Source organism: Gopherus evgoodei, chromosome 3 (genome assembly GCF_007399415.2).
Source record: "Gopherus evgoodei ecotype Sinaloan lineage chromosome 3, rGopEvg1_v1.p, whole genome shotgun sequence".
Lineage (NCBI taxonomy): Eukaryota > Metazoa > Chordata > Testudines > Testudinidae > Gopherus > Gopherus evgoodei.
The window spans coordinates 8,998,432-9,012,868 of NC_044324.1; the positions used below are offsets into that span (position 1 = coordinate 8,998,432).

The 14,437-nt window shown below is 45.8% G+C and overlaps 1 protein-coding gene across 1 annotated transcript in view; it reads left to right on the plus strand.

Annotated features, from left to right (window-relative positions):
* The window catches only part of IFT172 (intraflagellar transport 172), a 129,116-nt gene that overhangs the window by 34,303 nt on the left and 80,376 nt on the right, over window positions 1-14,437 (plus strand). The window contains exon 14 of the mRNA XM_030554343.1: window positions 7,072-7,157. Within this exon, the coding sequence (XP_030410203.1) occupies window positions 7,072-7,157 (86 nt within the window). The remainder of the gene's footprint in view (window positions 1-7,071; window positions 7,158-14,437) is intronic.

Genomic DNA, 14,437 nt, shown 5'->3' on the forward strand with positions numbered 1-14,437 from the left:
GAAGATGTGAGGGAGATTCCCAAACCTGAGCCATTCTTCTTAGGTGACAAATCTGACGAACTGTCCCAGATTGAGGTGTCAGTAGAGGAGATTTTGGAACAAATTGATAACTTAAACAGTAATAAGTCACCAGGACCAGATGGTATCACCCAAGAGTTCTGAAGGGACTCAAATGTGAAATTGCAGAACTCCTAACTGTAGTTTGTAGCCTATCATTTAAATCAGCTTCTGTACCAAATGACAGGAGGATAGCTAATGTGATGCTTATTTTTAAAAAGGGCTCCAGAGGTGATCCTGGCAATTATAGGCCAGTAAGCCTGACTTCAGTACCAGGCAAACTGGTTGAGACTATAGTAAAGAGCAGAATTATCGAGATGACGCATAGATGAACATAATTTGTTGAGAAAGAATCAACATGGTTTTGTAAAGGGAAATCATGCCTCACCAATCTACTAGAATTCCTTGAGGGGGTCAACAAGCATGTGGACCGGGGGATCCAGTGAATATAGTGTTCTTATATTTTCAGAAAGCCTTTGACAAAGTCCCTCACCAAAGGCTTTTAAGCAGAGTAAGCTGTCATGGGATAAAAGGGAAGGTTCTCTCATGGATTGGTAACTAGTTAAAAGATAGGAAACAAAGGGTAGGAATAAATGGTCAATTTTTAGAATGGAGAGAGGTAAATAGTGGTGTCTCCCAGGGATATGTATTGGGATCAGTACTATTTAACATATTCATAAATGATCTGAAAAAAGGGGTAAATAGTGAAGTGGAAAAATTTGCAGATGATACCAATTACTTAAGATAATTAAGTCCAAAGCAGACTGCGAAGAGCTACAAAGGCGTTCACAAAACTGGGTGACTGGGCAACAAAATTGCAGGTGAAATTCAATATTGCTAAATGCAAAATAATGTACATTGGAAAACATAATCCCAACTATACATATAAAATGATGGGGTCTAAATTAGCTGTCGCCACTCAAGAGAGAGATCTTAGGGTATGTTTATGCTACAAAATTAGGTCGATTTAATAGAAGTTGATTTTTTAGAAATCGATTTGATACAGTCAATTGTGTGTGTCCCCACTAAATGCATTAAGTTGTCGGTGTGTGTCCACAGTACCGAGGCTAGCATCGACTTTTGGAGTGTTGCACTGTGGTAGCTATTCCACAGTTCCCGCAGTCTCCGCCGTCCATTGGAATTCTGAGTTGAGCTCCCAGTGCCTGTTGGGGCGAAAACATTGTCGCGGGTGGTTCTGGGTACATGTTGTCAGGCCCCTCTCCCTCCCTCCGTGAAAGCAATGGCAAAAAATTGTTTCTCGCCTTTTTTCCTGGGTTACCCGTGCAAACAACATACCATGGCAAGCATGGAGCCCGCTCAGCTCACTGTCACCGTATGTCTCCTTAGTGCTGCTGGCAAATGTGGTACTGCAGTGCTACACAGCAGCATCCCCTTGCCTTGCAGATGGCAGACGGTGCAATATGACTGCTAACAGTCGTCGTCGCCCCATGGGTGCTCCTGGCCGACCTCGGTTAGGTTGGTTGGGGGCGCCAGGGCAGACATGGGTGCTCCTGGCCAGCCTCAGCTCGGTTGGTTGGGGGCGCCCGGGCAGACATGGGTGCTCCTGGCCGGCCTCGGGCTTGGACAAAAATGGGAATGACTCCAGATCATTCTCTTTAAGTTTCGTCTAATGGAGATTCAGTCCTGGCTGGAATATCATGCCAGCTGGAGGCTTCTGCCTCAGGCTGCTCTTCCAGTTGGCAGCACAGCGCGGTCGCACCTACCCCAGCCTACCCCTTGCTCCCATGGGTCATGAAGCCTGGACAGTAGTAAGGAGCAGTTCAACTATAGGCTAAGCAAGTGCAGAATGGTGGTAGAATTTAAATTTGGATGTTTAAAAGCTCATTGGTGCAGTTTACTGACTCGGTTAGACCTCAGTGAAACCAATATTCCCATCGTTATTGCTGCTTGCTGTGTGCGCCACAATATCTGTGAGAGTAAGGGGGAGACCTTTATGGTGGGGTGGGAGGTTGAGGCAAATTGCCTGGCTGCTGATTACGCGCAGCCAGACACCAGGATGGTTAGAAGAGCACAGCAGGGCACGCTGTGCATCAGAGAAGCTTTGAAAACCAGTTTCGTGACCGGCCAGGCTACGGTGTGAAAGTTCTGTTTGTTTCTTTTTGATGAAAACCTGCCCCCTTGGTTCACTCTACTTCCCTGTAAACCAACTGCCCTCCCCTCCCCCCTTTAATCTTCACTTGCAGAGGCAATAGTCATTATTGTTTCAAATTAATGCATTCTTTATTAATTCGACACAAATAGGGGGATAACTGCCAAAGTAGCCGAGGAGGGAAGCATGGGGGTGGGGTAGTTGTAGGGGCACGCCCTAGAATGGCATGCAGCTCATCATAGAAGCGGCATGTCTGGGGCTCTGACCTGGAGCGGCTGTTTGCCTCTCTGGTTCTTTGGTAGGCTTGCCTGAGCTCCTTAAGTTTCACGCAGCACTGCCGCGGGTCCCTGTTATACCTCTGTCCTTCATGCCCTTGGAGATTTTTTCAGATATTCTGGCATTTTGTCTTTTGGAATGGAGTTTGGATAGCACAGATTCGTCTCCCATTTGATCCATGCTGGAGCTCTTGTGATTCTGGGACTCCACGGTCACCTGTGCTGATGCGCTGTGCCTGGCTACCTGTGCTGATCAGCTCGCCACACTGGCCAAACAGGAAAATGAAATTCAAAAGTTTGCGGGAATTTTCCTGTCTACCTGGCCAGTGCATCTGCGTTGAGAGTGCTGTCCAAAGCGGTCACAATGGAGCATTCTGGGATAGCTCCTGGAGGCCAATACCGTTGAATTGCGCCCACACTACCCCAAATTCGACCCAGAAGGGTCGATTTCAGCGCTAATCCCCTCGTCGGGGAGGGGTACAGAAATCGATTTTAAGAGCCCTTTAAGTCAACAAAAATGGCTTCATCATGTGGATGGGTGCAGGTTAAATCGATCTAACACTGCTAAATTCGACCTAAACTCGTAGTGTAGACCAGGGCTTAGAGTCATTGTGGACAGTTCTCTGAAAACATCTGCTCAATGTGCAGCAGCAGTCAAAAAAGCGAACAAAATGTTGGGCATCATTAAGAAAGGGATCGATAATAAGACAGAAAATATCATATTGCCTCTATATAAATCCATGGGACACCCACATCTTGAATATTGTGTGCAGATGTGGTTGCCCTATCTCAAAAAAGATATATTTGAATTAGAAAATGTTCAGAAAACGGCAACAGAAATGATCAGGGGTATGAAACAGTTTCATATGAGGAGGGATTAATGAGATGGTGACTTTTCAGCTTGGAAAAGAGATGACTAAGGCGGGGGTATGATAGAGATCTAAAAAACATGACTGGTGTGACAAAAATAAATAAGGAAGTGTTATTTACTCCTTCTCATAACCCAAGAACTAGGGGTCACCAAACAAAATTAATAGGCAGCAGGTTTAAAACAAATAAAAGGACGTATTTCTTCACACAATGCACAGTCAATCCGTGAAGCTCTTTTCCAGAGGATGTTGTGAAGGCCAAGACTATAACAGGGTTCAAAAAAGAACTAGATAAGTTCATGGAGGACAGGTCCATCAATGGCTATTAGCCAGGATGGGCAGGGATGGTGTCCCTAGCCTCTATTTGCCATAGCCTAGGAATGGGCAACGGGATTGATCACTTGATGATTACCTGTTCTGTTCATTCCCTCTGGGGCACCTGGCATTGGCCGCTGTCAGAAGACAGGACACTGGGCTAGATGGACCTTTGATCTGACCCAGCATGGCCAGTCTTTTGTTCTTAATGTTTGCTCATTTCCCTGTGAGGAGCTGAGATGTTCACTCTCCCATCTCTGTGTTTGCCAGCCCAACCTTGAGGTAGCTTCCGGTCACCCACCCTTACCAGCTGCCTCAACAAGTCAAAAAATGGCTAATGCCTCATCCTTGCTTCTCCACCTGTGGTATCCGAGTCAACTGAGCACTAAAAGTGGCTTAGTCAGGCCGAATCCTTATGCGTACGCTCCCCTCTGGACTGTTGTGGCAGTGCAGCCTAGCCCAAAGTGCTGGCCACGCTGTCAGAGGCAGGATGCTGACTTTCTGGACTAGACTTCAGCAAACACTTTGCAGGGTCCTGAGTCTGTGAGTCAGGAGGTGCTTGTAAGGGTTTTGGCCATTTTAGTACACTTATCAATCATGGATGTTCCTTGGGGGACTAAAGGCTATTTGCAGTGCATCTGTAATTCGGCATCCCTGAGCATCCTCTGACAGATTCCTTAGCTCTGAATTGGTGCCGTCCATCCCTAAGGAGGCTTCAGTTGCACCCTTTGAGTGAACAGAGGCAGCTAACAGGAGAATTGAAGGGCATTGCTGCAGCCTCTGTGCTTGGAGGTAGCAGGACTTGGTGAGTGGTGCATTTGGTCTTTCTGGGGGTTGTCTGTTTCACTGTTCTTTTGCACTCTGTGTATGGGCTGCATAGCTGAGCCAAGGGCCCCTGAGGAAGCAAACAATCAGGAAATTGGAATAACTCATTTATGAGCATAAATTTAATGGAATTGGTATTATTGAAACTTGAAGGGGTGATTCCCATGACTGGAATATTAAAATCAACGGCTATAACCTGTTTAGGAAGGATTGCGTGGGCAAAGGGGAAGGGAACATGGCACACTATGCAAAAATGGCATTAACTGTTTCTGAGTCACTGAGAACTTGGAATGGTCTTGAATGCTTCCTAAAGAGGTTTGGGAACAAATTGATACATTAAGTAGCAATAAGTCACCAGTCGCAAACGATGTTCACCTGAGAGTTCAGATGTGAAATTGCAGAATTACCAACTATGGTATCTAACATATTGCTTAAATCAGCCTCTGTACCAGATGGCTGGTGGATAGCTAATGTGATGCCAATTTTTTAAAAAAGTACCCACAGTGATCCTGCAATTACAGGCTGGCAAGCCTAACTTCAGTACCAGGCAAACTCTTGTTACTCAGAACTCTGAGACCAGGTCCCTGCTTCCTTGCCTGGTTGCTGTTACCCAGCGTGATTCCTGCTTCCTTGCTCTGACCCCAGTTGTTGACTTTGGCTTTGATCCTTCGTGTGACTTCTGACTCCAACTCTGGCTTGACCCTTGGCATGACTTCTGACTGTGACTGAACTCTTGGCGTGACCATGACCCCAATGCTACCCATGGCTCCAACCACTAGGTCAGACTCAGATAGCCCCTGTTATGGGTCCTGAGAGTATAAATCAGATGCTAGGAATTTAGGAAGTTGATAAAGGAAGAAAGGGACACAAGAAGAAATCTATGACCAGCAGAGTTAAGGACAATAAGGAGTTTTTAAGTTTATTAAAAAACAAAAGGAATGCTAACGATGGTATTGGTCCATTACTAGAGGGAAATAGTAGTATTGTTCATTGATTTATAGATTCTAAGACTAGAAGAGACCATTGGGATCATCTGGTCTGACCTCCTGTGTAACGCAGGCCAGAGAAGTTCCCCAAAACTATTCCTAGAGCAGATCGTTTGGAACAACTTCCAATCCTGAGTGTACATTTAACAGTAATTAACCACTGGAACAATTTACCAGGGGTCGTGATTCTCCATTATTGACAATTTTTGAGTCAAGATTGGATGTGTTTCTAAAAGATCTGCTCTAGGAATTATTTTGGGGCAGTTCTCTGGCCTGTGTTATACAGAGGGTCAGATTAGGTGGTCAAAATGGCTCCTGTTGGCCTTGGAATCTAGGAATCTATTAATTTGCTCTAATTTTTGTGCTTGGAGCCTATTTGGGATAATTTGTGGCGTACCAGCCTGGGAGTCTGGCCCCTGCACCTCCCAGAAGCTGTCTCTAACGTGCAGACACTCCCAAGTGAGTGGTGTTGTGAGGCTCCTGGCTCTTGCTCCATTCGCTTCCACTGCCTTCACGGGTTGCTGAGCCTGAACTGTAAGGACTGAAAATCTTGCACTCACAATGTGATGAAATGGGAATTATCTGTGACAGTTTTATGAATTCTGTGCGTGCCTCAGTTTCCCCTCTGTCTTTTGCATTATTATCCTGGGGAGCAAAAAGGGTTACATGTCCTCTTGGAGGCAGCACAGGACATGAGGTGAGGCTATTACCTTGTCTGGGATCCAGTGACTGAGGTGGCTGTGGAACTGGCTGGACCCTGCTGCGTGGAGAATCCAAAAGAGACAATAGAAAGCTCCAATGACCAGAACATTGACAGCTAGCAAACAATGACACAGAGCAAGGAAGTTTTTGAGACATGACCAGCAAGGGATAAAGAGTGGGATTCTGGAGGAGGCTGGCTGCTCTCCTCTGGGAGTGACTAAGAAGTGAGAAAGGGACCAAGCCTGAGATGGAATCCACTACAACTGGGCTGGTGGGCTGCTCTGGCTTGACCAGAATGGACGATCTTTAACCTTTATTTCTGAATGCTAACCTCAGGCCTTCCAGTGCTGTGTTCCAGTTGCCTAATAAGTCCTCCTCGTTTTTGAAAGGCCGGTTTAGTGTCACCACAGATACTGGCTAGGGAGCATTAGTCCCTGAACAGCGAACATGTCTCTATCTCAGCTGGATTGCTGAGCAGAGCTCCCAGTGCGAAGCAGGAATTCTGCAGTCCCGGGGCTCAATCTCAGAGGCAGTGAGGTTGTGTAGCCTAGCCTGAAGGAAGAGTGAGACCCATGGGGAGTCTGGCACACTGATGGGGTTCCTCCAAAAGACTGTTCAAGCTGGGGCATAGGTCTTATCCCACGGATCCATGATACAAGGTGTTTCAGAGGCAGAATTTCAGGGACCTGAGTAACTGTCCCTTCTAGGTAGAGAACCACCAATCTGCAGGGACTGAGGGCTATACAGTACCCCCATGCGACCTGATGGATAGGCTGGGGTGGTTGTGGGGATGGAGAGCCACAGGTCAGGAGGTGTGGTTCCGTGGGTGGAGGGGGACACAAGGGGTGGTTCTGGGGGAGGGTGGGAGATGCCCCAGGTGGTTTGGCAAGTGCACAGCATTGTCAGTCATTCTGCACTCTTCTCCATTACAGTGTTCGCATCAATGAGAGGAGGCAAAGAGGGATGGAGGAGAACAAGAGACTGGCATATCTCATCGACATCAAAACTATAGCAGCAGGTGAATGGTGACCCTCGTCCTCCCTGCCCCTGTCTACATTCACATTTCTTCCAAGAGGCGAATCATTAGAGTCAAGTTGCACCCATGTCTAGCTGGGAGGCTGCCCTTCTCACGGATGTGCTACATGTCTGTGAGGATGGTGGGTCTCTGGGGCAGCGCCATGTCTCCTGTCTCTGTGTGCGGCCATCAGTCATCATAACTGTATTGCTGCAGGCACTGTCAATGCACAGACCCCTCGAGCTGATGAGACGGGCATTAGTGCTGCCAGGTGAAGCTCCCAGAGTTGGGAAGTATCAGCGCGTTCTGCCCCGATGCCTTAGGTATGCGATATCATGGTGCAGTGAGACCCCGTCTCATCTGGCATTGCAGGACTTGAGTTCTGGATGCTGAGGTTGAACAGTGTGCAGAGAACAATGGAGTAGGGCAAGAATGATTGGCAGTCTGGAATGCCTGCCGTGCGGTGAGGCTAAAGAAGTGGTTTATTTAGTTTAATAAAGAGAAGGTTAAGAAATTACTTGATCATGGTCTACAAGAACTCACCTGGGGAAGAGATTTCTCATAGCAGAGACTCTTTAGTGTAGCAAACAAATGCAGGAGGAGATCCAGTGCTTGAAAGTTGAAACCAGGCCCGGCTCCAGGTTTTTTGCTGTCCCAAGCAACAAAAAAAAAGGGGGGGGAGGAGGGGGAATGGAGTGCTGCCGCCAAAGAAAAAAAAAAGAGTGCCGCCCCTTGAAAAGGGCCATCCCAAGCACATGCTTGGAACGTTGGTGCCTGGAGCCGGCCCTGGTTGAAACTAGACGAAGATCGGAAGCAAGGTGCACATTTATAAAGTGAGGGCAATTAACCATTGGCACAACTTACCAGGCAGTGTGGCAGATTCCCCAGCACTTGGAGTCTTTAAATTGGGACTGGGCATCTTTCAAAAAAATCTGCTGCAGCTCATCCAGCAGTTATACATTCAGTGCAGGAATCGCTGGGTGAGGTTATCTGGCCTGTGCTGTGCAGCTCAGACTCGATGTTCATAATGGTCTCTGGCAGCCTTAAATAGTGAATAAGAACAGAAGAGAGAATTGCTGTCTCTCACCATCATGAACAATAAGGTTCTCTCCTTCCTGGCATTGCTCCCCAGCCCCCTGCTGGCCATGTGGTCAATTACAGATCGTTCCTTAGTGGTAGGTGGCAGGGATGCACAATTCCTCTGCACCCTGGACTACATAGACCAAGGGTGTAAATCCCTGTTCTCAGCTCCTCTCTGCCAGCTGCAGTACCATCGAGTATGCTCGAAATCATTCTTAGGTAGCATAATTAATTGAAAACATTTTAGACTCATGTCAGTTCATGGTTTGGGAGGGTTTGGCTGGGTATATTGAGGTTTTGCTGCGTCTGGATTTTTTGGGCCTGGCCCAGGATGGTGGATCTGCCCCAGAGATTGCAGCTGAAGAGGTGTTCCTCTTCTCCACAATTATCTGTCTTTGGTGGGAATTTAAAGTGCCTTCCTGCCTCAAGGAGGGGTTTTGGCGGAGTGATACGATGCCTGTAAGGCTTTCTCTAAAGATAAGAAGGACTGAAGGACTCAGCTCCAGGAGTGGCTCCTGCAAGAGGCTCTGGGGGGACCACCTCCCAAAAAGCTTTCCCCAGGCGTGAGTAGTATGACCCCTAAGCCTCCCTCGGTGCCAAACCCTGAGGCTAAAGCCCCCAGACAGAAAGGGGTTATCCTCATGTAAATGCACTCCGCATATGGATTTTATCTGGATAACAAGAATATCCAGAGATAAAGCAGGTAACATTAATGTTGGCAGGGCGGTAAAACCCTCTGCTTCAGGGGGTCTCTAACAGTTGGGGCTGGGATGAAACTTTCATGAGGAGCAGTTTTAATAGATTTTTAAAGGCCAGAGGGAACCATTTGATCATCTAGTCTGATCTTCTGTATATCACAGGTGGCTGATTTTTCACCCATTTACCCCTGTATTGAGCCTAGTAACTTTTGTGTTTGGCTAAAGCATCTTCCAGAAAGGCAGCCAGTCTGGATTCGAAAATTTCAAGAGATGAATAATCCACCACATCCCTTGGTAGTTTGCTCCAGTGATTAATCAACCACAATGATAAAATATTGTGCCTTATTTCTAATTTACATTTGTCTGACTTCAGTTTCCAGCCATTGGTTCGTGTTCTGCCTTTCTCCACTGGACTAAAGAGCCCGTCAGTATCAGTATTTTCTCCCCAGGAAGGTCCTTAGACACTAATTCAAGTCACCTTTCAGTCTTCTTTTTGCTAAACTAAACAGATTGAGCTCTTTACATCTCAAGGTTTCCTTGGTTTTCCTCCATGTGGCTGTCGTGCACCTGGGGGATTTGGCCCCTGTGTCACTAGTCTCTTTAGAGAGCAGAACTGACAATAGATTTGGGTCTACTTCTTGGCTTAACAAGGCAAAAGTTCCTGCAGGGATCCCTTGGCTTCCATCTCTGTGTTTCTGGGAACACAAGTTCTGCTTGATGTGGCTTCCAAGTTGCTCATCAGTGGAATCAGGGGCACAGTGCCTACCAATGTCCCCTCTGCTTTACCTCTGGGCGGGATGGCAATGATGGCAATGCCAGGGCATGCCAGGACTTAGTGGACAGAATGGCAACAGGCCAGAACGTTTGTCCAGGAAGCCACACAGACTGACATCCAGGATCTCCAGGAGAAAGAGAGAAAGGGGCGTGAGTGGCAACCTGGCCATGAGTTGTTGTCTGTGCAACTCTCGCATTGAAGTCGCCGAGGAGGAAAAGTTGCTCAGTTGATGGTATTCTTTTGATAACTCATTAAATGTATCCTCCTCAGGACTAGATCTGAGTGTTGGTGCATAAGCACTAATGATGTTCACAGAGCCTGTGGTTGTCTGAAGTTTAAGTGAGATGATGTGCCCTGACTTCTCAGTGGGTGTTTCTAGGAGCTTTACCCACTTGTTTCTCATAGCAAAACTGACACCACGCAGACAATTTTCTTCACTGCTTTTACCTTGCCAAAAAAGGTGTAATTGGCCTCTTGGACAGAACCAGCATCTGCAAGTTTCATTTCCATGAGTGCTGCAATGTCAGCGTTGACTTTATACAGCTCACAGTCTATCAAAGCTGACTGCTGTGTGCTGCTTGTGTGTTGTAGGTTGTCATCATTGGTTAATACCGGACATATGGTCCCAACATTCCAGCTTCGAAGGCAGAAAGTTCTTGGTTCCTTATTTTTGCCAGGTGCAAGATTTCCATCTGCCTTTCAACTTTTGGTCTAGCCCCACGCACCCCAGGAGGTGGACAGATCGTGGTGGGTCAGCGCTAACTGTCTGGGGGCTGCCTGGCTGTGTGGCGGGCGATGGCTGACCAGTGGAACGCAGTGATTCCTCCCACCAATCAAGTGAGAGCTTATAACCCATAACTGCCATCTTCTGTGTTTTGTCCATGCTGCAAGCATGGATGGAGTGTCCTCTCCATGTGATGTTGCTGCAATAGCCTGAACAGTTGATATGAAGGCGCTGCTTTGCCCATATGTCAGCGTCCTCCTCTCAATTTCACTGGTTTGGACTAAAGGAAGGATGGGAGTCAATACATTTGGAACCAGCTGTGCTGCAGGATTTGCCAGTGCAGAGGAGATCTTCCATTTGCCTGCCTTTTTGTGCTCCATTTCTAGATTGGTTAGTAGCCTCAGCTGAAACACAGTGAATTTGCTCATCTGCCTTTTGATGGCATTTCCTCCATCAGGGATTCTGCTACTCTCCTCAGGCGCTTGTCTGGCAACAGCTGTTGGCACTTCCTGAGCTTTCTGGGTCAATTAACTGCTGCCCAGCACTCAGCGTTGACCAGTACAGATTGTACCACTTGTGGTCATAGCGGTAGCAGGTTTTCAATTCTGATCTGACAGATAAGAACTCTCATAAGATTTTAAAAAAGTGACAGAGTCCTGTTGCACCTTATAGACTAACAGAAGTATTGGCGCATAAGCTTTCGTGGGTGAATAAGATTTTAGTTATTTTCCACGCTGCTGCATGTGACAGAATAGCCGTGTCCATAAATGAGGGGTTACTGCAACCAGCTCAAACCTCATGTTGATGCCAGTGATGATTGGGAGAGCTGATAGGGAATACCAAGTTCCCACTAAAGACTTAGCGATGTTTTATACCCGTCTGGCACACAATTCACTGCTGCTCGGGAGCGCACACAGCAGCAATCTTACAGCAAACTATTTTGGACAAGCTCATGGCACAGAAATCAGTGCTCCCAATGAGGATTTCTAACTATAGGGCTCTCCTATCTAGATATGATTATATCTGTTGTCAATCAAATGTTTAAATCTTTAAATCAAGTAGCTTCAGAAATCTCAATATGAAATGTGGAATGTTATTAATGAAAGACTTTGCAGAACAGCTTTACAGACAGCTGGAGATGCAGCTAACACGGGCGTCTGTTCAGGTGCTACAGCATTAGTCATGAGAAGAGCTTCATGGTTCAGTCCTCTGGTTTCCCGTGTGAAGTTCAGGATACATTTTGAGGGAACAGGTTTATTCAGTTTCAAGACTGATGACTCCTTCCACACTGTGAAGGTTTCAAGAGCTACCTTAAAGACACTGAGAATTTATACTTCACAAACCAGAAAGCGTTTGGCTAGGTCTCTCACCAATGGCTCCTAAGCAAAGTAAGCTGCTGTGGGATAAGCTGAAAGGTCTTTTCATGGACCTATAACTGGTTAAAAGATAGGAAAAAAAAAAAGTAGGACTAAATGGTCAGTTTTCACTGTGAAGAGAGATAAATAGCAGAGTCCCCCAAGGATCTGTACTGAAACTAGTGCTGTTGAACACATTCATAAATGATCTGGAAAAGGGGTGAACGGTGAGGTAGCAAAATTTTTAGATACAAAATTACTCAGGATAGTAAACAAAGCAGACTGTGAAGAGTTACAAAGGGATCTCACCAAACTGAGAGACTGGGCAAGAAAGTGGCAGCTGAAATTCAGTGTTGATAAATCCAAAGTAGTGCACCCTGGAGAAAATAATCCCAACTATACATACAAAAAATTGGGGTCTAAATTAGCTGTTACCACTCAGGAAATTGATTTTATAGTCATCAGTGGATAGTTCTCTCAAAACATCTGCTCACTGTGCCGTGGCAGTCAAATAAAATAACAGGAATTGTTAGGAAAGGGATCAATAAGACACAGAAAATATCATAATACCATTATATAAATCCATTCTATACTACACTTTGAATACCGTGTGCAGTTCTGGTCACCCCACTCCAAAAAAGATATGTTAGAATTGGAAAAGGTGCAGAGAACGGCAACAACAGTGATTAGGGTTATGGAGCAGCTTATATATGATGAGAGTTTTTAAAAGACTGGAACCGTTCATCTTAGAAATGAAATGCCTGAGCAGGCATATGATAGAGGTCTATAAATCATGAATGGTGTGGAGGAAGTGAATAGGGAAGTATTATACAAGAACCAGGGGTCAACCCAGTGAAATTAATAGGCAGCAGGTTTAAAATAAACAAAAGGAAGTTCTTCTTCACACAACACACAGTCAAATTGTGGATCTTGTTTCCAGGGGATGTTGTGAGAGCCAAAAGTGTAACTGGGTTCAAAAAAGAATTAGGTAAGTTCATAGAGAATAGGTCCATCAGTAGCTATTAACCAAGATGATAGGCAAGGTGGGTGAGGTTATATCTTTTGTTGGACCCACTTCTGCTGGTGAAAGAGACAAGCTTTTGAGCATACACAGAGCTCCTCTTTAGCCAAGATGGTCATGGATGCAACCCCATGTTTTGGATGTCCCTAAACCTCCAGCTGCCAGAAGCGGGAACTAAACTCATAGACTTTAAGGTCAGAAGGGACCATTATGATCATTTAGTCTAACTTCCTGCACAATGCAGGCCACAGAATCTCACCCATCCACTCCTGTAACAAACCCATAACCTATGTCTGAGTTATTGAAGTCCTCAAATTGTGGTTTGAAGACCTCAAGCTGCAGAGAATCCTCCAGCAAGTGACCCATGCCCCATGCTGCAGAGGAAGGCGAAAAACCTCCAGAGCCTCTGCCAATCTGCCCTGGAGGAAAATTCCTTCCCGACCCCAAATATGGTGATCAGTTAAACCCTGAGCATGTGGGCAACCCTCACCAGCCAGCACCCAGGAAAGAATTCTCTGTAGTAACTCAGATCCCAACCCATCAAACATCCCATCACAGACCACTGGACATACTTACCTGCTGATAATCAAAGATCAGTTGCTAAATTAATTGCCAAAATTAGGCTATCCCATCATACCATCCCCTCCATAAACTTATCAAGCTTAGTCTTAAAGCCAGATATGTCTTTTGCCCCCACTACTCCTCTTGGAAGACTGTTCCAGAACTTCACTCCTCTAATGGTTAGAAACCTTCATCTAATTTCAAGTCTAAACTTCCTAGTGTCCAGTTTATATCTGTTTGTTCTTGTGTCCACATTGGTACTAAGCTTAAATATTTCCTCTTCCTCCCGGATATTAATCCCTCTGATATATTTATAAAGAGCAATCATATCCCCCCTCAACCTTCTTTTGGTTAGGCTAAACAAGCCAAGCTCTTTGAGTCTCCTTTCATAAGACAGGTTTTCCATTCCTCGGATCATCCTAGTAGCCTGTCTCTGAACTTGTTCCAGTTTGAATTCATCCTTAAACATGGGAGACCAGAACTGCACACACTATTCCAGATGAGGTCTCACCAGTGCCTTGATAATGGTACTAACACCTGCTTATCTCTGCTGGAAATACCTCGCCTGATGCATCCTAAAACTGCATTAGCTTTTTTAACGGCCATATCACATTGACGGCTCATAGTCATCCTGTGATCAACCAATACTCCGAGGTCCTTCTCCTCCTCTGTTACTTCCAACTAATGCATCCCCAATTTATAACTAAAATTCATGTTATTAATCCCTAAATGCATGACTTTGCACTTTTCACTATTAAATTTCATCCTGTTACTATTACTCCAGTTTACAAGGTCATCCAGATCTTCTTGTATGATATCCTGGTCCTTCTCTGTGTTAGCAATACCTCCCACAGGGGATGAATCACTCAAAAATGCCCTGTTCTGTTCATTCCCTCTGAAGCATCTGGTACTGGCCACTGTCCGAAGACAGGATATTGGGCTAGTTGGAGCATTAGTCTGACCCAATATGGCCATTCTTATGCTCAATATCTGTCTATCATCCTAAGAAGATGATTGGTTTTAATTTATTTTCTCATCCTATTTCTAAAAGATTCCTTTAAGGTCTGGT